The sequence below is a fragment of the Pogoniulus pusillus genome, chromosome 36, assembly GCF_015220805.1.
Source record: "Pogoniulus pusillus isolate bPogPus1 chromosome 36, bPogPus1.pri, whole genome shotgun sequence".
Taxonomy (NCBI): Eukaryota; Metazoa; Chordata; class Aves; order Piciformes; family Lybiidae; genus Pogoniulus; species Pogoniulus pusillus.
Window position 1 is genome coordinate 7963803 of NC_087299.1, and position 21719 is coordinate 7985521.

The window sequence follows — 21719 nt, forward strand, 5'->3', positions numbered from 1 at the left end:
CGAGCGAGCTGCCGCGCGGCCGGGTGCGGGCTGGCCGCTGATTGGCTAGCGCGAGTGTGGGAACGTCCGCGGCGGCGGTTTCACACGAATGAGGAGCCGGCGGCGGCTATAAAAGGCGGGGGGGGCGCTGACCGCTGCCACTTGCCGGCTGCGCCGCCGCCGCTGCCGCCACACGCGACCCGCGCCCGCCGCACGCGCCCGCCCGCCCGCCTGCCGCCGCCACTGTCACCACCGTTTCCCACCACAACCCCCCCCCACACACACACATAGACGCACCTCCACCACCCTCCGTCATCTTCAACCCGCACCATGCCCGCCGATACGGGCATGGAGAAACCGACCGCCTCACCCATCGCGGGCGCACCGGCCAACGCCAGCCACACGCCGGATAAACCCCGGAGCGCCAGCGAGCACCGGAAGGTAAATGGCGGGTGCCTGTTGGGGAGCAGCAACGGAGGCGTTGGATGGCGGCGAGTCCGCGGCCGTGCTGAGGTCGGTGTTGGGGTTAGGGGACTGGGGGTGTGTGCGTAACGGGGATGGGGGTCGGTACCCGGGTGATCAAGGGGCTTACCGGCTGCCTTCTCCCCGCAGTCCTCCAAGCCCATCATGGAAAAACGGCGCCGGGCACGGATCAATGAGAGCTTGGGGCAACTGAAGACCCTCATTTTGGATGCCCTCAAGAAGGATGTAAGTGGGGCTGCGGGACAAGGCAGGGACTCCGGGGTGGGGGGCTTGCGGGGCAATGTGGCCACGGGTAGCCCTGACAGCAGCCTTCTCCTGCCGCAGAGCTCCCGGCACTCCAAGCTGGAGAAGGCAGACATCCTGGAGATGACCGTCAAGCACCTACGAAACCTTCAGCGGGTGCAGATGACAGGTAAGCGCCACCTGCCCAACACTGATGGCTTCCAGGCTTGGGACCTGGGGACAGGAGAGCAGGGTCTGGGGGGGGTCTGGGTTCCTCCTAACCCGCCGCTCACTTTCCACCCCGTTTGCCCCGCAGCTGCTCTCAGCGCCGACCCCACCGTCCTTGGCAAGTACCGAGCCGGATTCAACGAGTGCATGAACGAGGTGACGCGGTTCCTGTCCACCTGCGAAGGGGTCAACACCGACGTGCGCACCCGCCTCCTCAGTCACCTCTCGGCTTGTCTGGGTCAGATCGTGGCCATGAACTACCTGCCGCCGCCGCCACCACCGCCACCGTCCAGCCAGCCCGCACATCTGGCACAACAACCTCTGCACGTCCAGCTGCCCCCCGCAGCAGCCGGAGCCGTGCCCGTGCCCTGCAAACTGAACCCTGCTGAAGCTTTGTCCCCTAAAGTCTACGGGGGCTTCCAGCTCGTCCCGGCTACCGACGGCCAGTTTGCTTTTCTCATCCCAAACCCGGCCTTTCCTCCCAACTCTGGACCAGTTATTCCCCTCTATGCCAACGCTAACGTCCCGGTGTCCTCGGGCAGCAGCAGCAGCAACAGCAGCTCTGCCACCCCATCGGCATCCCCTGTGCAGGGCTTGACATCATTTGGGGGCAGCATTGTTCCAGCGTCCCAGGCGGGAAGCCCCATCGGAGAGCGCAGTGAATCGGTCTGGAGGCCTTGGTGACTTAACCTAAAACTCGATGATGATGATGATGATTTTTTAACCCTTAAAAAAAAAAAAGCAGCAAACCTCTTTTGTTGGCTCCGTTGTATGGAGCCCTGTTACCTTTGGGGAGTTTTGTTTTGTTTGGGCTTTTTTTTTCTGTCGTTTGTTTTGTTTTGTTGGTTTTTTTTTTTAAGCAGATTTAAAAGAAAAAAGAGAGAAGGAAAAAAAAAAGGACCTGGCTATGACCCTTGCTATTTATTCTTTTCAGAGGTTGGGATTTCAAGTTGTATTTTTACTCCTTTCAAATGCCTTTATTTGAGATACATTTTTATATATAAAAAAAAAAAGGTGGAGGAGGAAGGGGGGAAAAAAAAATTAAACAACAAAAAAAGAGGGAGGGGAAAAATGAAATGAGAAATAGTTTTGTAACGAAATATTCCAAAAGTATAATGCCAAAGTTGTTTGTATCCTGTTTGTCTGTGTGTGTGTGTGTGCCTGTGGTGAAGACTTCCAAACAAAAGAAGAAAAGGACAAAAAAAAAATTAATTTACAGGTGTTTAAATAAATAAATTCTTTGAAATAGATTTAATAGATATATTTTTTTTTACCCCCCCCCCCCAACCCCTTCCTTTCGTTTGGTTGGGTGGGATGAGCTCAGCCTGTGTGTACCAAAGGAAAAAGCAAGCTAGGGATCAACTTTATTGGCCTTAAATAAGGCTGTGAAAATCTGTTTGGGGGGGAGGAAAGGTGATGGGGTTGAGGGGGGGTGGGGGGGTCTGGTGGTGTTAAATGTCTGCTGAGAGCTTTGTAAGTGTCTTGTTCCCACTTGGAAGAAAGGGACTCCTAAAACAAAAAGCCTTACTCCTGGAACCTTGAGGCAACAGACGCTGCTCGCTACCTGCTTGGAGGGCTCCTGGACTGATGCTGCTGCTCTTCGGATTTCTTTCACACCCCCCCCCCCTTTCCTTAGGGATTGCTGCTGTGCGTCGCGGGGAGGGGGTGGGGGTGTGGGTGTGTGTGGGGTGTGCTCAAAAGTTACTATCTCACCCACAAAAGAGGCAAAAGAGTCTGTCCCTATTGTGAGGAGGGTAATTAGAAGGTATAAAGGGTCTCATCGAGTATGCAGCGGGCTCTTTGGGAAGTTGGGAGCCCTATTGAAACGCCTGGGAACTGGGAGCTGAGGGTTAATGTGTGTCTTTTTTTTTCTCACCACTCTCATTGACAGGGCCAGATAGACTCTGATACTCAATGCTGTTGTAAATTCAATTGCCTGGCCTCACAATACCCACCTCATAAAAGAGAATAACTCGGGGTTGTGGCTTTTTTTTTCCCTCCTTCCCCCCCCCCCCCCCCTTTTTTTTTTCTTCCTCCTTTTTTCCCCCTCTTTTTCTCCTTTTTTCCCCCCTTTTTTATCTTCCCCCTCCCCCCTTCGTTTTCTCTTTTCCAGTAAGCCAGCGAACTGAGGAAAAGGCAGTTTTGCCACCCATTCTGATTCACCCCCAGTACTTGAATCCTGGCCAAGTGGAAGCAATTGCAGCCTCACACGCACACACAGAGAATTAACCACTTCCAATTGTCACCAATTAATAAGGCCGCGGTGTGGAGAAAGACCATTAAGAGTGAATGCACGGGATGGAAAGGAAAAGGCTTTGTGTGCTTTGCTCCCAAATTTATGAGGTGGGGCTATCGTGTAACCTCGGGAGGGAGAAAAGCCAGCAGATGACATGTGTGCATGCCAAAGCCACATCCAGAGGCACAACCCAGCTTGGCTGGCCTGCCTTCATCCTTCATCCCATGGGATGCCCACAGGCAAAGCTGATTCTCCTCTTGACCACCCCCTTCCCTGAGCTGCAGAGTTGTTTTCTTTCCCCTTCTGGTTGAGCTAGCTGAGCTGGGTGGCAGTGGGACCAGCGTTTCACTGTTTGCAGAAGATCCAATTAATCCAACAGCCCCAAGGATGTTTCAGGATGGAAATGCAATTTCATCTTTTCAAGGGCTGGCTTCTATCAGCAGTCAGGTTGCAGCTTCTGTGTGAACGTGGCATCGTCTGCAGTGTGTGTGTGGCACACATAAAGCAGATTATCCACTTCTGAAGGCTTTTTATAACCTTCCTGATATTTCAGCTACGGTTAGATGGAGGAGCACAAGCTGCTTGGAGCCTGGTACCGATCCAGGCCAGCAATTCCTCTGCACCAAAGCGTGGGCAATCGATCAGCGGCTGAAAGTCCTCCAGCGCACCACCAGCCCTGGGTATCCATTTGAATCAGGAGATTCCCAGGAGGTTTTGTTATGCAATCACAGACATAAAATCATGTTACAGCGATTCTCTTCCATCCCCCACAGCCGGTTTACTCCCCCTCCTCTTCTGTCTGTGGAAGGCTCGGAAGAGCAGATGAAAGCCTGCCTGTCGCCTGCCTGTAACTCCATCCCTCCCTGGGGCAACACCACGGCTCTGGGCTTGTCCCTCTTTGCCCAGTCCCCTCCGGATCGCCCCTGGATTCAGCACATTTCTTTTCTTGACAAGGTAGCTAGGCCAAAAGTGAGACCGCTGAGTTCAGGCAGGGATCAATAAAACCAAACCCAAACTCTTTCCTGAGTGGGTTTGGAGCGATTGCAGCAGCACCTCGGCGCCCCTCTGGGACGCTCATCTCCAGGCGCCACAGCAGGAAGCCATTCACTGCTCTGCCCCTCAGCTGCGACCCTCAAATGCAAGCACATTAAAAGTACCACCGAGATCTTTCCCCTCCAAAGCAACCCTGCAAAGCCCCCCGTGGTCAGCACCCTGCTTTTTATGCCCACCTGTTCACTTTTTGGCCTCAAGAAAGTCAAAGGCTTCTCTGTGCCTAGGTGTGGGTGGTACAGCAGCTGGACCTGGTGCATGGCAGCAACAAACTTGCAGACCAGAAGTTCCAAAGCCTTCCGTGGGATGTTAACAGTTGGACTTGATGATCTTAAAGGTCTTCCCCAACCAAAACAATGCTGTGATGCCATGCTGTAACTCCAGGCAGCTGCAGAAGATGTACAACTCAAGTTCAACCTCTGTGTCTGCCCTTGGCTTGCACCCAGACTCTCTGCTTCAGCTCCTCTGGCCCTGCCAGGCTATTCCTCTGCAACTTGGGGGGATCTGCCATGCTTCTTGAGGGCTTTCTGTACAGCTGCTCTTCCAGATTGTGCTAAATTTGGCCTTAGCCCTTTAAAGGTGCAGGAAAAGAGCAAAGTGTGCTGCTGCTGGGAGGTAAAAGTCCAAAGGGATGGACGCAGCACCAAAGCGATAGTGGTTAGGCAGGGTGCAGGCAGCCAGGAGCCCATGGCATGATGTGGGTGTGGTGGAAGAAGGTGAGGTGGGAGGAAGATAGCAGTGAAGCCAGCTAGCCTGTGATCTCTCCTTCATCTGAGCTTATCTGCAACAGCTCTGCCTCGTCACAAGAGGAAAGCTCTGGGGACAGACATGCCCTGAGAAGTGCTGCTCGATGCAAGGAAAGAGGCTCCAGCAAAGCCCCAGGCAAGAAGCAAATCCCCTTTGAGCTTCTGGGCTGGCACAGAACCACTTGGCAAAAGCACTTGAGGCTTCAGATGAAGCCTTTTCCCCCTTCCCATCTCCTGCCCTGGTGACTTGGAGTCCTTCTGCTTACGCTTTTCCCAGAGAGGAAGTTTTCTTGCCTGTGCTACTCTCCTGCCTCATGCAGCTGTTTCCTTGCCTCCCCCCTCCTCCCACTTCATCTGCATCTCCTTCTCTGGTGCTGCTTGGCTGTTCTCCTTCCCCACCCAGCAGGGAGTGCAGGGTGGGGGGCAAGGCCTGTGAGGTGAAGGGTGGCAGCTGCTCACTCTTCCCTTTCACGTGGGAACTTGTCCTCTCTCCTGGAAGGTGCCTGAGAGCTGTGTGAAGGGCCCAGTGGTGTTACAGAGGGGTTGGGGGTTCTGGGCTCATAGATTCATAGAATGGTTTGGGTTGGAAGCAACCTTAAGATCATCCAGTTCCAGCTCCCCTGGCATGGGCAGGGACACCTTCTACTAGAAGAGGCTGCTCAAGGCCTTGTCCAGCCTGGCACTGAACACCCCCAGGGAGGGGGCATCCATTACCTCCCTGGGCAACCTGTGCCAGTGTCTCCCCAGCCTCACTGGAAGGAATTTCTTTCTAATATCTATCATCTCCCCAGCCTTTTAACAGCACTTTACACAGGCCTTTTCCCTTTGTTCCTTCTAATATCCAGTCTAAACCTCTCCTCTTCCACCTTCAATCCACTTCCTCTGTGACCTGAGCTAGATTGTATGGTCATAGAACCATAGAATCACACAGGTTGGAAGAGAGCTCCAAGCTCAGCCAGTCCAACCTAGCACTCAGCCCTGGCCTATCAACCAGACCATAGCACTAAGTGCTCCATCCAGTCTGTTCTTGAACACCTCCAGGGATGATGACTCCACCACCTCCCTGGGCAGCCCATTCCAATGATCCTGCTCTGGCAGAGGGGGGGTTGGACTCGATGATCTCTTTGAGTCCCTTCCAACCCCTATCATCCTGTGATCCTCTCATCCTCTCACTCCAAGCCCTTGCCAAAAGTCCCTCCCCAGCTCTCCTGCAGCCCCCTTTCAGGTACTGTCAGGCTGCTCTAAGCTCTCCCCGGAGCCTTCTCTTCTCCAGGATGAACAGCCCCAACTTTTTGCATCGTGCTCCCCCTCTTCCGCCCCAGGGGAGGTTCTCCATCCCTCCTCTTCCCATTATTCAACAACCAGTCTGCTACTGGTCAGGGAGGGGCTTTGCTGGGGGATGTCCCTGCCAGCCAGCAGCTCTTGAGCCCCGCGGAGGCTGCGAGGAGGAGCGGGCGAGCGGCTCCTGCGGCTCAATGGCCGCGGCCAGCTTTCCTCAGGCTGTTAAGCTGATTAATTGAAATGAAGTTCCTCCAGAGAATCGGCGTGTTCTTTGAGGTCAGGGTCAGCACACTGAGACGCTTAATCAGATCTTTCCATTTAGCCCCTCTTAGGCAGGCTGGAATGCAGAGCTGCTTTTCACAGCGAGCCGCTCGGCGCCGAATTTCTGCTCTGCTATCTCGCCTCTTCCATTACATTTAACCAGCACATCCATCACGAAGGAAATAAAACCCAACCTTACAAACCCAGCTCAGGTGATCTTTCCATAAGCAAAGCAAAGAGGGGATGAAAAAAAAACCCACCCCAAGCAAAGCAAAGCAAACCCCAACCCAACAACAAACCAGCAAGCCCAAGGCCAAGAAGGACTGGAAGCGAGGTGGATGTTGGCGTTGGTTTAAAGGGTAACTGTCACTCCGAGCCTGTCCTCTCAGAGGAAGGGGGCAGATGTTTCTGTGTGGATAACAAATTCCTTTATCTGACTGAAGCATTTCTCTGGGGAAGGTGGAGGAGGTTATTATAAGGTTAGGCTGGACTATTGTTAAAAGAGAAGGGGTTTTCATTGCAGTTCAAGAGCGCCGTCATATTAGCCGGAGATAAATCACTGCTGTGTGCCTGTGGAGTGGCTCTTACACAACAGACAAGCCAGAGCACAGCAGCACTGAATGGCAGGGGTTGGAAGGGACCTCTAGAGATCATCCAGTCCCATCCCACTGCAAAAACAGTGTCACCCACAGCGGGTTGCACAGGAGCACACCCAGGCAGGTTTGGAAGCCTCCAGGGAAGGAGACTCCACACAAGCTCTCTGGGCAGCCTGCACCCTCACGGTAAAGAAGGTTCTCCTCATCCTGAGGCAGAACTTCCTGGCTTCCAGTCTGTATCCAGTGCCTCTCACTCTATCACTGGGCACCAGTGGACAGAGACAGGCCCCTTCTTGATACCCCTCCTTAAGTTGTTTGTAACTATTGATCAGATCCCAGCAGCATTGGAAGCACTGGAAGCTTGTCCCTTGTATAGCAGGACAAGAGGTAATGGCCACAAACCTGATCATAGGAAGTTCCATCTAAACATGAGGAGGAACTTCTTTACTTCCAGGGTGGCAGAGCACTGGAGAAGACTGCCCAGAGACACCCTCCACTAGCCCAGGTTGTTCCAGATCTCATCCAACCTGGCCTAGAACAACCCCAAGGAAGGGGCATCCAAGACCTCCCCAGGAAACCTGTTCCAGTGCCTCCCCACCCTCACTGCAAAGAATTTCTTCCTAACCTCCAGTCTAAATCTTCTCAAGCTTGAATCCTTCCCCTCACGAGGATGAGCAGAGGGCTGGAGCAGCTCTGCTATGAGGAGAGACTGAGGGAGTTGGGGCTGTGCAGTCTGGAGAGGAGAAGGCTCCCAGGTGACCTTATGGTGGCTTTGCAGCATCTGAAGAGGGCTACAAGAAAGCTGGGGAGGGACTTTTTAGGCTGTCAGGGAGTGATAGGACTGGATCATACCCATCAGGATGTATACATTGTCCAGGCAGAAACAAGCATGGTTTGGGTGGGGTTTTTTTTTCCCCTCTTTCTTCCTTCTGCCCGTTTGAAGAGCAGAACTTTTCCAAGGCAAGTATTTGTAAACAGCCTTGTTTTCCAAAGACCTGAAAGGTTTCAAGGCCAAAGCCATAAAGCAGATGGAAGGAAGCCATGAGAATCCACGCAGGCTTCACAAAAAGCTCAAGTCAGGGTCTCTGAGCAGCCCCATGGGGTCGGTTCTCTATTTTTTTTTGGACAGCCTTTGGGTGCTAAAGCAGCTGAGAAATCCTGAGAGCAGAGGTCCTCTGCTACCCCATTGCCTGTGGCCGACAGAGAGACAGGGGCAGGTGAGGAGCTGCTGAGCAGCATGGGTGGGATGGTGTGAAGGCAAAAAGCTTTCCCCAGACATCTCAAATCAATTAGCAGCATTTAGAAGCTATATTTAACTCTGTTTCTGAAAGCAGGCAAGATCTTGGTTTTCTCATTAAGGCTGTTTACATGTCTAGAGATTTTGCTCTTTCCTCCTTCCCTTCCCCAGCCCTGTGTCCCCCCACACCCCCCCTCCAAATCCGGAGGAGATAAACCAAGTATGAAGTTCTCTGCTCACAAAGAGGCAATTGCTGGAGCACAGATTTTAACTGGGAGGACAAAGAAGCATCAGTTTAGAGAGGGTGAGACAGATTCTGGTCTTGCAGTGATATAATTGAATTTAGAACCTGTGCCCTTGTATATGGGGAGGGCAAAAATCAGGGCAAAGTGATCCTAGGAGACTTTTAAGATCATTGACTCCCACCATGGACTGGAGAAAAGAAGGCTCCAGGAAGACCTTAGAGCATCCTACCACTCCTTCACAGCCTAAAAAGTCCCTCCCCAGCTTTCTTGTAGCCCCCTTTCAGATACTGCAAGGCCACAAAAAGGTCACCTGGGAGCCTTCTCCTCTCCAGGCTGAACAGCCTCAACTCCCTCAGCCTCTCCTTATAGCAGAGGTGCTGACATCCAGAGAAATGAGAGAGGATGTGATGATGACCATAGCCAGCAAGCACATTTTGGAGCATACTTTGCCTTCTGAACAGCTTTTCCCATCCTAAATCCCAATGGGAACTTTCTCTCCATCGCCACCAACCACTGAAAGCTTCACTGCTTGCTCTCAGTAACAGCTTTGGCAAGACCACAGCACAGGACTGGACACAAAAGCTGTGAGATGACACCAGCTGCTGTGTAAGATCCAAACAGGCTCAGACACATCTCCAGCCTGGGTATTTTTAGTGTGGGACCAAAGTGCAGTGAGCAGGCTGTGAGGAGGGGAAATCTGACTGCCTTGGAGTAACTCAACTTGATTGGAAAGAGCAAGCTGCTAGGAACGAGCCTGGCTGGGGATGGTTTCACCTGCCAATGTGACCTGTGCTGCAGACTTGGCTGCCTTTCCCCCTCCTGCCAAAGTGCAGTGTCCTTCAGAAGCAGTGTGTTGACATCTCTTGAAGTGCCCTGGCCCCTGGCTAGAGGAGGGCTGAAGCTGACTCTGTCCCTCGCACACATCTGATTCTGGAAGCACAAGGTCAGCCTGCTAACTAGAGGCACAGTGACATCCTTTAGAAGCTTTTTCTTCTCCCTCAGTGCCACTCTCTTGCTGCTGCTAAAGCAGCTGACAGCATCTGTTAGGGTAAGGCAAGGTGATGCAGCTGCTGAGAGGTATGCAGGTCTGCTCTCACACTGAACTGGAGGCCACTGGCAGCCCTCACTCCCAGAAGGACGACGAGGGGCTGGAGGAGGTCCAGAGAAGGACAACCAAAGTGGTGAAGGGTCTGGAGAACAGGGCTGGGGAGGAGGCAAATGGGATGGTTTAACCTGGAGCAGAGGAGGCTGAGGGCAGACCTCACTACAACTCTCTTTCAGGAGGTTAGAATGAAGTAGGGGTTGGCCTCATCTCCCTAGTATCACATGAAAAAAAGCAAGAGGAAACAGCCTCAGGTTGCTCCAGAGGAGGCTGAGGTTGGTTATTAGGAACAATTGCTTTCCTGCAAGAGTGGTCAGACACTGGAGCAGGCTGCTCAGGGAGGAGGTGGAGTCACCATCCCTTTGGGACAGGGTTTAGTGGCCATGGTAATTGAAGGCCGATGGCTGAACCACAGAACCACCGAGGCTGGAAAGGACCTCTGAGGCCATCAAGCAAACACCAGGACATCAGCCAAGCCATGCCACCAAGTGCCACATCCAAGCTTTTCTGTTTTCCCAGGATGATGACTCCACCACCCCCCTGGGCACTCCACTCCAGTGCCTAATCACCTTTCCATCAGGAAGTGCTTCCTAATATCCAACCTAAACTTCCCCTGGCACAGCTTCAGGCCATGCCCTCTTGTCCTCTCACTGGCTGCCTGGGAGAAGAGCCTGACCCCCACCTGACTACAACTTCCTTTTAGGTAGTTGTAGAGAGTGCTAAGGTCCCCCCTGAGTCTCCTCTTCTCTGCCTGAACTTCCCCAGCTCCCTCAGCCTCTCCTCATCAGGCTTCCCCTCCAGCCCCCTCCCCAGTCTCGTTGCTCTCCTCTGGACCCGCTCCCACCTCCAATATCCTTCCTGAACTTGATGACCTCAGAGCTTCCAACTGAAACAACTCTATGATTAGAGAACCATAGAATCAGTCATGGTTGGAAGGGACCACAAGGATCATCTAGTTCCAACCCCCCTGCCATGGGCAGGGACACCCTACCCTAGAGCAGGCTGGCCAGAGCCTCATCCAGCCTATTCCGAAGCAGTGGCACCAATGCAGCCTGCCCTGCATGCTTCCCTAGCTCTGGGCAGTGGGACACAGCTGGAACATCTGCAGTGCTCTCAGGAGGTGGCTCTGCATCATCCCCAAGGGGCAGCTCTGCTCTGAGCAGCACAGGATGCTGGCTGCAGACTCAGTGCTTGAAACCCAGCCTGCCGTGCCCTGCTGTTTCCATCCAAGCCATCAGCCCAAAGCTGGCTGCACTACTACAGACACAGCCCTGCAGAGCTGTCCCCAAGCCCCACACTGCCACACAGCACTGAGGTCCTTTTGGCTGCTTCACTGAGAAGGTGCTCAATGGGACCTGAGTGCTTCAATACAGCAGAGGAATGAATCCAACCTTCCAGATGTGAACTGCTGTTTGGTGTTAGTCTAAGGTCAGGAATCAGTGAGCTTAGTCCCATCCTAGGTGAGGCAGGAGTCTGGTGGGAAGGTACAGAGCAGCACCTTGGATTGGAGAGCTCTGCTGACAGCAGGGAAACTGGCAGCTCTCTTTTGTGCCTAGGGCTCATGTGGAGGCTGTGTGGTTAGCAAAGGCCCAGTCCTCCTGAATGACAGAGGGTGGCTTTGAAGGCCACAATCAGCATTGTGGGATCCTCCCTGAGCTCCCAGGCTCCAGCAGCTTTTGCTGTGAAGCCTCAGAGGACCAGCTGGAGAGACATTACTCCCTGCTGCTGGAGGATTGATTTCCCACACTGCCTGCCTTGTTGTGAAGAGCAAAGCTCTCCACTGCAGGGTCCTGCTGCTCAGAAGCAGGGCAGGGCAAGAGCTCAGACTGCTGGTTGGTGCCAGGGTTTGAGCTTCAGGGCTTTGCAGGGAGGATTTCCCCTGCTGTTAAGCCTTCCACACAACTTCCTCTTGGCAGAAGGCACAGGGCCTGGTCTCTGTTTGCTCCCTGCACCCCTGAGCAATGACTCTTATTTCCTCAGAAGTGGAAGTCAGTAATGTCAACAGTATTCCTACCACGGGGCTTAGGAAGAGGTGCCAAGCAAAATGCACCCAGCCAGCAGCTGTATTAGTGAGTGACCCTTTGCTTCCAGTAGGGATAAGTCCTGTCAGCACCAGCCCTCCCCTTGCTGCAGCCATAAGGAGTCCAACGTGAAAGGAGCAGCTGCTGAAGGGCAGGTGGATGCCTCAACTGCTGCAAAGGGATCACAGAACCATTTAGGCTGGAGAGGACCTTTTTGATTCATAGAATTCCTAGAGTCATAGAATGGGTTGGGTTGGAAGGGACCTCAAAGACCAGCTCCAACTCCCCTGCCATGGGCATGGACACTTCCCACCAGCCCAGGTTGCTCAAGGCCTCATCCAACCTGGCCTTGAACACCTCCAGGGTGGGGGCATCCACAACCTCCCTGGACAACCTATGCCCCACCCTCAATTTCTCCTTCATCTCCAGGCTAAATCTGCCCTCCTCAAGCTTCAATCCATTGCCTCTCCTCCTATGGGAGCCAGTGCAAGCATCCTCTGCTAAACCACATCCCTCAGCACCACACCTCTGTGGCTCTCACACACCAGTTCCTTATCCACTCACTTTTCTGCTGTGTGTGTCCCAAGGGAATGCCACTTGAGTTTGCAGCCCACACAGGGAGCTTTGCCGTGCGGTGGCTGAAGCCAGTGGAGCGAGCAGGTGCCCCTCACGCAGAGCCCAGGCCCACGGCTGCTGTGCCAGAGGAGTCTGCTTCACAAGAACATGCAAATGGCTGCTGTAAGGAAGGTGAGGAGGGCTCTGTGCCAGCCCGAGCTGGCTGGGGATTAGCGAGCGCCCGCCTCGGCGTGCTCCCGCAGCACTCGCAGCGATTTCAAAGGCACACAGCTCCCTGCAGGCTGTGTGAAGCACTTCGAGTGCCACAGGCAGAGGGATCTGAGCAGCCCTGTGCGTGTCAAGCATCATTAGTGATGCCCAGAATGCCAGAGCGGCAGGAGGCAGAAGGGACCTCTGAAGACCGCTGGGTCCAATCCCTCTGCTAGGGCAGGAGTGAATCACGCAGGAATGTGGCCAGGTGGGGTTGGAAAGGCTCCAGAGAAGGAGGTGGCACAGCCTCTCTGGGCAGCCTGCTGCAGCACCCTGCTGCTCTCAGAGTGAAGGACTCTTTTCTCCTGTCTGGGTGGAACCTCCTGTGTTCCAGTTTGTGTCCCTTGCTCCTTCTCCTGTCCCTGGGCACCTCTGAAAAGAGTCTGGCTCCATCCTCCTGGCACTCGCCCTGTAGCTATTAATTGATCACCATGAATGGGATGCTCCTTTGGTCTCCTCTCTCCAGGCTGAACACCCCCAGCTCCCTCAGCCTACTCTCACAGCAGAGTTGCTCCAGCCCTTGGATCATCCTCTGGCCTCACTCCAGCAGTGCTGTACCCTTTTGCTGATGGGGACACCAGGACTGGGTGCAGGATTGGAGGTGAGGTCTCAGCAGAGCAGAGAAAAGGGGCAGAATTCCCTCTCTTAACCTGCTGCCCACACTCCTGATGCAGCCCAGGACACGATTTGCCTTCTCTGTAGCAGCCAAGCAGGGATGCAAGCAAAGACACCTCCCAGGCTCTGTGCAACAGGCTGATACATTACTGCAAGAAACTCCTTGGCTTTAGCAAGGATCAAACCCCAGCCTCAAGCTGCTGCTGCTATAAAATGGATAGAAAAGTTTGTAGGGGACCTGAGATCAAACCCTTCCTGAGCCCAATTAACTCCAGGCCACAAATTCACCAGTGGCTGTGCTTCCTTGGAGGCATAATTTCTCCCACAGAGGACATGCAGCTTTTCTACCACCCTTTAGATGTAATTTTAATTCCCAAACTGAACTTTCAAAGGTCCTTGGGTAGAAAAAAAGGAAAGAAAGGAAAGGGAAAAAAAAGGTTTCAAGAAATATTGGCATGGAAACATTTTTTTTTGTCTAAGGTTTGTCACAATAATCAACCTCAGTGTGAAAGCTTTCATGTAGGAGCAGAAGTGGAGCTGTTGGAGGGGAGCAGAGCCCTGCAGAGGGACCTGGCCAGGCTGGATGGGTGGGCAGAGGCCAAGGGGATGAGACTGAACAAGGCCAAGGACAGGTTCTGCACTTTGGCCACAACAACCCCAAGCAGCACTACAGGCTGGGGACAGAGTGGCTGAGAGCTGCCAGGCAGAGAGGGAGCTGGGGGTGCTGGTAGAGAGGAGCTGCAGAGGAGGCAGCAGTGCCCAGGTGGGCAGCAGAGCCAATGGCATCCTGGGCTGGCTCAGGAGCAGTGTGGGCAGCAGGACAAGAGAGGTTCTTCTGCTCCTGTGCTCAGCACTGCTCAGGCCACCCCTGCAGTGCTGTGTCCAGTTCTGGGCAGCCCATTCCAATGCCAATCACTCTCTGCCAACAACTTCCTCCTAACATCCAGCCTAGACCTCCCCTGGCACGACTTGAGACTGTGTCCCCTTATTCTGTTTCTGGGTGCCCGGGAGAAGAGCCCAACCCCACCTGGCTACAGCCTCCCTTCCTATGGAATATAAGAAAGCAAGAACTCAAATCATAGAAACATAACTTGAGTTGGAAGGGACCTTCAGGATCATGCAGTTCCAAACCCTCTGCTATGGGCAAGGACACCTCCCACCAGCCCAGGTTGCTCAAGGTCTCATGCAGCCTGGCCTTGAACACCTCCAAGGGTGAGGCATCCACAGCCTCCCTGGGCAACCTGTTCCAGTGTCTCACCACCCTCACAGTAAAGAACTTCTTCCTAACATCCAATCTAAATCTCCCCTGCTCTACTTTCAAACCATTGCCCTTTGTCCCATCAAACTATTGCTCAAGTCCCTCTGTCCTCCTCCCTACCAGGAGTCCACCCAGATGTGGGAGGTCTCCCTCAGCCTCTTCAGCAATGTGATCACTGTGTGCTGGCAAAGACCAGTGGAGACAGAACAGAGAATCACCAGGCTGGGAGGGACCCCAGGGATCATCTGCTCCAATCTTTCTAGGTGACAGTGGAGTTGCAGTGAGCTGACCCAGCACCCTGCCAAGCTGAGTCTTGAAAGTGCCCACTGTAGAGAACCCACTGCTTGCCTTGGGAGCTGATTGCAGTGTCTGACTGCTGGCCCAGCACCTCCCAAGCTGTGTCTCAGAGCTGCCCCGTGTAGGGGAATCCACTGCTTGCCTTGGGAGCTGATTCCAGTCTCTCACTGCTCACATGGGGAAACATTTTCTTCTGGAGTCCAACTGGAATCTCCCCAGGAGTAGTGGATAAAGGCCATTGCAGAGGAGCCTGATCCCACTGTTCTTCCCTACAAACCACCAAAGCATGGATATGGCCAAGGTACAGATTTCACCTGAGAGACCTCCCTTTTATTTTCTCACACAGCCTGTAAAAACCTGCTAAGCTCCCATACCCTGAGGCTTTCCAGAGCAAAGCCTTCAGAGGTCTGCTCCTCTGTAGGGATTTCAGTTCCCAGAAGAGGATTTTCTTCCCACCCTCTGTTTCTTTGCAAATCCTGCTGCCTGCAATTCCTTCAGAAGAGTCAGGCCAGAAGTGGGTACAGCCTGGCTGCATCCATTGACCCTCCAGGATTTGCCTGAGCAGGGTCCATCAGCTTCTACCCCCTTCCTCTGTCAAATCCCAGCCCTCAGCTTAAGCAGGGCTGCAGAGGAACTCCTGTGCCTGTGCCTAGCTGCAGACTGATTTGTTCGACCCATCTCATAATATATGGATGATGGAAGTCTCCCACTGATGACCTGTCAGGCAGCACTCCTGCACAGGGTGCTGGATGGGATGACACATTCACAGATAACAAACTTTGCTGTCAATCACTGCTGGTGTTAGACGTGGACTTGACGTGACAGCTGTGGCTAACAACAGCTCTGATTGACGTGTGTATGAATTGCAGAATATGGGACGTGAAGAGAAACAGGACTCAGCTCCAACTGGACACAGCCCTGCTGCATTTTAAAACCCAGGGCATAAAGCAAGCAAGTTTTAATGTGCCTTGCCCCAACGCTGGACTGGGCACTGACTTTGATTACTAGTTGGAGAACACTGAACTCGTTGCTTTCTGCCGGGGCTGTTTCGTTGCGGCTGCTAATAGCATCCTGCTGGCAAGCCCAAGTGCTGGAGGTGGTGAGCAGAGCAGCACCAGCCCAACGCCGTTGTCAGACAGTCCTGTGCTGACACTGCAGCCTGCTGTGGCTCCTCACCTCACTCAGCCGGTAATGAGCTGTCTCCTAATCTCGCTGCTTAGCCCCAGGACTGGCTGCTTCCTCCAAGCACTGAAGCGGCATCTCCCTCCACCACGGGGAGCTGGGGACACTTTGCATGTCCTGTGTCCTGCTCCTTTGCACCTACACCTCTGAGAGCAGGTTTGGCTGCACGGTCTGGGGCCAGCTGCCTGGCCAGGGGTTGCCAGTGTGGAGAGCATGCAGATCTCCAGAGCTATAGGTGCCACAGCTCCTTGCTGGCACCACAGCTGCCTGGTCAGGGGTTGCCAGCATGGAGAGCATGCAGATCTCCAGAGCTATAGGTGCCACAGCTCCTTGCTGGCACCACAGCTGCCTGGCCAGGGGTTGCCAGCATGGAGAGCATGCAGATCTCCAGAGCTATAGGTGCCACAGCTCCTTGCTGGCACCACAGCTGCCTGGCCAGGGGTTGCCAGTGTGGAGAGCATGCAGATCTCCAGAGCTATAGGTGCCACAGCTCCTTGCTGGCACCACAGCTGCCTGGCCAGGGGTTGCCAGCATGGAGAGCATGCAGATCTCCAGAGCTATAGGTGCCACAGCTCCTTGCTGGCACCACAGCTGCCTGGCCAGGGGTTGCCAGTGTGGAGAGCATGCAGATCTCCAGAGCTATAGGTGCCACAGCTCCTTGCTGGCACCACAGCTGCCTGGCCAGGGGTTGCCAGCATGGAGAGCATGCAGATCTCCAGAGCTATAGGTGCCACAGCTCCTTGCTGGCACCACAGCTGCCTGGCCAGGGGTTGCCAGCGTGGAGAGCATGCAGATCTCCAGAGCTATAGGTGCCACAGCTCCTCGCTGGCAGCACAGCTGCCTGGCCAGGGGTTGCCAGCGTGGAGAGCATGCAGATCTCCAGAGCTATAGGTGCCACAGCTCCTCGCTGGCAGCACAGCTGCCTGGCCAGGGGTTGCCAGCATGGAGAGCATGCAGATCTCCAGAGCTACAGGTGCCACAGCTCCTTGCTGGCAGCACAGCTGGTACCTCAGCAAAGACAGCTCAGGAAGCGCAGCCAAAGCTCTAGGTGAAAGCAAGGAGCAGAAAGGCAGAAGGGCTGAGGGCAGGCAGGCAGCTCAAGCAGCTCCTGCAGGATTTCACTGGTGACAGCCCCCACTGCTCACCCTCCCCAGGCTGCCACACCTAAGAGCCCCACGCAGAGGGTTTTGTTTCCAGCTCCTTCTGCAAGCCCCACTCAGAGAGCACTGCTGCAGGCAGGCAGGCAGGGGCTGACGCTTGGCAGGGCTTGCTCCACGCTTCCCTCTGCCTGTCCTCTCCGCTGCCTTTCCTCTCCTCTCTGAACCCTCTGGGTTATTTTAGGCAAGTGACGGAATCCAGACAGGTCTTGTCTCCCAGGAGGGGAGCAGAGGGTGGTGGAGCAAGGCAAAGGAGGGGAAGTCAGCTGGTGAATCAACAGCAGGCCAAGGCATGCTCTGGGACGTGGCTTCAGGGAAGTTATTCATCTTGTAATTCACCCTTGGGTTCTCTTGGCCTCATTTTCCCATCGCTGGCTCTATTATTTCAGTCATTGTGAAGGTATCCTGTCGGAGCTGTCAGGCTGGGAGTGGCCCAACCTCCCCGCTGACTGAGGGCAGAAGGCATGGGAAAGTGTCAGCCTGCCAAGATTGCAGGCTCCGAGCCGAGGCTGCTGGCCTCAACGCTGGAAACTTGCCGGTGGCAGATTGTTAATGTCATTACAACACTTACACAGGAGCAGCAGGTTTCGCCTATCAACCTGCTGCAGGCACGGGAGGAGGAGGAGGAGAAGGAGGAGGGGGAAGGGAGGGGGTGTCCAAAGAGGAAAAAGGCAGCAGAGAGCAGCGGCAGAGCCTGCAGCCCCACGGCTCCCAGCCACGTGTGCTCGCTGCCTGCTGCTGCTGGGCGGCTCCACAGCATCCACCCCGCACCTCCCGTGCAGGCAGCCGGGGCCGCAGCACCTCAGAAACGCAGCAGGTGCTGTGCTGCAAGGAGCCTGAGCTGCCTTCTCTGGGCTGCCTTCCCTGAGCTGCCTTCTCTGGGCTGCCTTCCCTGGGCTGCCTTCCCTGAGCTGCCTTCTCTGAGCTGCCTTCCCTGGGCTGGCTTTTCTGAGCTGCCTTCCCTGAGCTGCCTTCCCTGGGCTGCCTTCCCTGGGCTGCCTTCCCTGAGCTGCCTTCCCTGGGCTGCCTTCTCTGAGCTACCTTCCCTGGGCTGCCTTCCCTGGGCTGCCTTCCATGAGCTGCCTTCTCTGAGCTGCCTTCCCTGAGCTGCCTTTCCTGGGCTGCCTTCCCTGAGCTGCCTTCCCTGAGCTGCCTTCCCTGAGCTGCCTTCTCTGAGCTGCCTTCCCTGGGCTGCCTTCTCTGGGCTGCCTTCCCTGGGCTGCCTTCTCTGAGCTGCCTTCTCTGGGCTGCCTTCCCTGAGCTGCCTTCTCTGAGCTGCCTTCCCTGGGCTGCCTTCTCTGAGCTGCCTTCCCTGGGCTGCCTTCTCTGAGCTGCCTTCCTTGGGCTGCCTTCCCTGGGCTGGCTTCTCTGAGCTGCCTTCTCCAGCACATCTGTGAGCACTGCAATGTAAACTCCCAAATGGAAGAGAGAGAGAAAGACAGCAGGTCCCCTCTAACCCATCTGTGAATCTAGGACTCCTCAGGGTGTAGGGCATGGTGGGCACCGTGCCCAGCCCCTCCGTGCTGGGTAAATGCAGCCAGACCTTGCTGGCTGTCAGGGCTGTGCTGCAGTGAAAGTGAGGTAGATCCTGGCTGGTGCTGAGCCCCTGAGCCTCCTTCTGCAAGGGCTTGCTTGCTTTCTGCAAGGAGGCTGCTGCAACTGGATGCCCATCCTCTAAAACCAGGACTGTACAGTACCACCACCATGGTCTCAAGTATACTTCAGGCAGGTTCAGGCCACAGCTGGGCTCAGGGTTCAGCACATCAAGACTTAGGAGAGGAAAATAACCCCAGACAGGAGGGGAGTTTCTTTTCTCCCCTCTAAACCTGATCTTTGTCACCCTAAAGGACTCAGCGTGGGACAAACCCCAAGGCAAGAACATCCAAGCTGTGCTGGGTGCCAAGCTGTGGGGCTGTGAAACCCACCCCATCTACCCCTAGCATGCTTTTCATCCACACCCCACTCCAGTTGCCCCAATGTGGGGCTAGGAATCGTCGAGCTGAGTTCTCTAACCAAGCCATGGAAGGGAATTAGTCCTGACATAGGTCTGTCGTCGGTGACAGAGGGTTCTGCAGTTGGAGGAGGGGTGCAGCACAGGCTCCATCTCTCTGTGCAGGTGGCACTCCAGTGTTTTACTCATTTACACTGTTGCACCCCAGTGTGCCAGCTGAGATCAGAGCCAGTGTGTGAACAGATGAAGGGGACTGTCCCAGCCATCAGAATAGGCAGAGATCAAGCAAGAGAGGAAGCAGGAGAGAAAATTGCTTAGTGCCACCCACAAAGGTGATGCAGGAGGCAGGAAAAGTCCAAGTCTCCCAAATTCCCCCTCTGAGGTCACATTCCACCTTCTGAAGCTGAAGGAGGGCACAGGGCTGCTACTGCTCCCTTTCCCAGGACGCAGGAGCTACAGTTTCTCTCCCTGTCTGCCTGCTCTCTGCCCACACAGCTCAGTGCTGCCTCTTGGGCAGCTCTGGAGCCACCTTCCACCGGGGAGATGAATGGATTTGAGGGCAGCCACAGCTCCTCAAGCACAGAGAGCCACGAGCCTGCAGGTTGTGCATAGATGCAACGATAGCCAGAGAGAAGGGATGGTGCGTGGGACCGGTGCCTGGCACCAGCAGCCTTTCCTGCCTCCCTTGCAAGCAGGTCTGGGTGCAATGTGCATGGCTTCAGGGGAGATCTGTGCCTGCACCCTGCTCCAAACCCTCGGGAGCCTTCAGGGCAGCCCTTTGAACGCTTAAGCAGGTACCTTCCCTTCTCCTTTGAATCCTCAGCCTCTTAAATCAAACCTCACTCAGGCTCAGCGCAAAGCGACGAGGGAAATCCGGAGCTGCTTGGGGCAAAAGCTAATGTGTTAAGCACTGAGATATAGTCCAGATGTAGAACTCTCCAGGGCCCACAACAGGGTCTTTGAGCCTGCTTGTTTGACACCTCTGGTTTAGACATTAAAAGTCCCACCGGGGAGGAAATCCTCCTGGCCTGAGTTATGTGCTATTTACGGATGGGGCTCTGGGCAGCCCTTGAAAGAGCTTGCAATAAAACTTGGGATCACAGTAAATTATTAGCATAGGCTAGGAAAGGGCCTCTTGGTTTTCTTTCTTTCTTTTTTAAGGCAGCTGGGTTGATGGATTTTAGTTATTTAGTTATTTCATGCAGGATGGAGGCTAAAAAAAAAAAAAAAAACAACAAACCAAACCCATCCTCCTGCCTCTGAGGAATAAGAGAATGCAGAAGAGGCAGAGAGAAGTGTGTGAAAGCTCCAGGCCCCTGTTTGGGAAAGCACTCTGCAGGCAATAAAAGCCTGCTTCTGCAGCTAAATTGTTTGCATGTGAATGCAGAGGCTTTTTTCCCCCTCCTTAAGTCAGGTCTGAGGCTGCCGCAGCACTTCCTGCCTGGGTGCTTCAGCTTCCTCAGTTTGGGGTTCTGTGAAGCTCCCTCTGCTCACCTGTGAAGTGCCCTTCTCTGGGCTCCTCTTTCCTCACTCACCCATTCTGCCCTGCCAGCTCACCTCCTGCAAATCTCTTTTCTTCACTGAGAAGTCCTTCCTATGATCCTAAGTCCTTCAGGGGTGGGCTCTTTAGAATCATAGAATCAGTCAGGGCTGGAAGGGACCACAAGGAGCAGCCAGTTCCAACCTCCCTGCCATGCCCAGGGACACCTCACACTAGATCAGCCTGGCCAGAGCCTCATCCAGCCTGGCCTTAAACACCTCCAGGGATGAGGCTTCCACTACCTTCCTGAGCAACCCATTCCAGGCTCTCACCACCCTCATGCTGAACAGCTTCTTTCTAACATCCAGTCTGTCTCTCCCCATTTCCAGCTATGTTCCATTCCCCCCAGTCCTGTTACTCCCTGACAGCCTAAAAAGTCCCTCCCCAGCTTTCTTGTAGCCCCTTTCAGATACTGCAAGGCCACAATAAGGTCACCTTGGAGCCTTCTCCTCTCCAAACTGAACAGCCCCAACTGCCTCAGTCTCTCCTCACAGCAGAGCAGCTCCAGCCCTCTGCTCATCTTCGTGGCCCTTCTCTGGACACCTTCCAGCACCTCCATATCCCTCCTGTAACAGAGGCTCCTTCTGTCCTGGGTCTGTGCAGGACCACTTGTTCCTGGCATGGTTGGAGCTGCCAGGTAAATCACCCCTGTGGAATGCTGCCAGCCCACAGCTCCTGCACCTTTCCTGGCCTGGGAGGGGTCTCTCCTTCCTCCAGCCATGCCTCGCAGGGTTCCAGAGACGCTTTGCTGCCAGGCTGTGTGACAGAGCTCATCACCTCCACTCACTGTCCCAGCCCCAGGGCTGCCTCTTTGCAGGAGCATTTGTTAGCTCTGACTGCCTGGGAGCTATGGCAAGGGGATTAAGGAGTTGCTCAAGCCTTTCCCAGCTCACTTTCACCATCCCAGGAGTGAATCAGCGTGGATTTTATGCTTGTTGACTCTCCTAAAGGAAGGACCTGGCCCTTGATTTGCACAGACATGAGTGATTTTCCTAAGCACACTGTTACCATTAGGGGAGAGCTTCATGAGAGGGAGAAGACCTCTGTAAAGGAGAAGAGTTCAAGCACTTGGCAGACTTCTGATGACACTCCAAGCTTTCAAGCCACAATTAGAGTGGCTGCCTGCCAGCTCCAACCCACTGACCCCCAAAAAGATGAGCAGACCACTCTGGATCCTGCCAAAGACTCTTCCCTCACATCCTTCAGG

The 21719-nt window shown here is 54.4% G+C and overlaps 1 protein-coding gene across 1 annotated transcript; it reads left to right on the plus strand.

Moving 5' to 3' along the window:
- Window positions 1–219: 219 nt before the first annotated feature.
- On the plus strand, window positions 220–2162 carry HES4 (hes family bHLH transcription factor 4). The gene is given in 6 exon segments (XM_064171979.1): window positions 220–420; window positions 592–687; window positions 787–874; window positions 1001–1464; window positions 1467–1526; window positions 1528–2162. Coding segments are annotated over 6 exon segments (888 nt in total). The 5' UTR covers window positions 220–309; the 3' UTR covers window positions 1597–2162.
- The last annotated feature ends 19557 nt before the right edge of the window (window positions 2163–21719 follow it).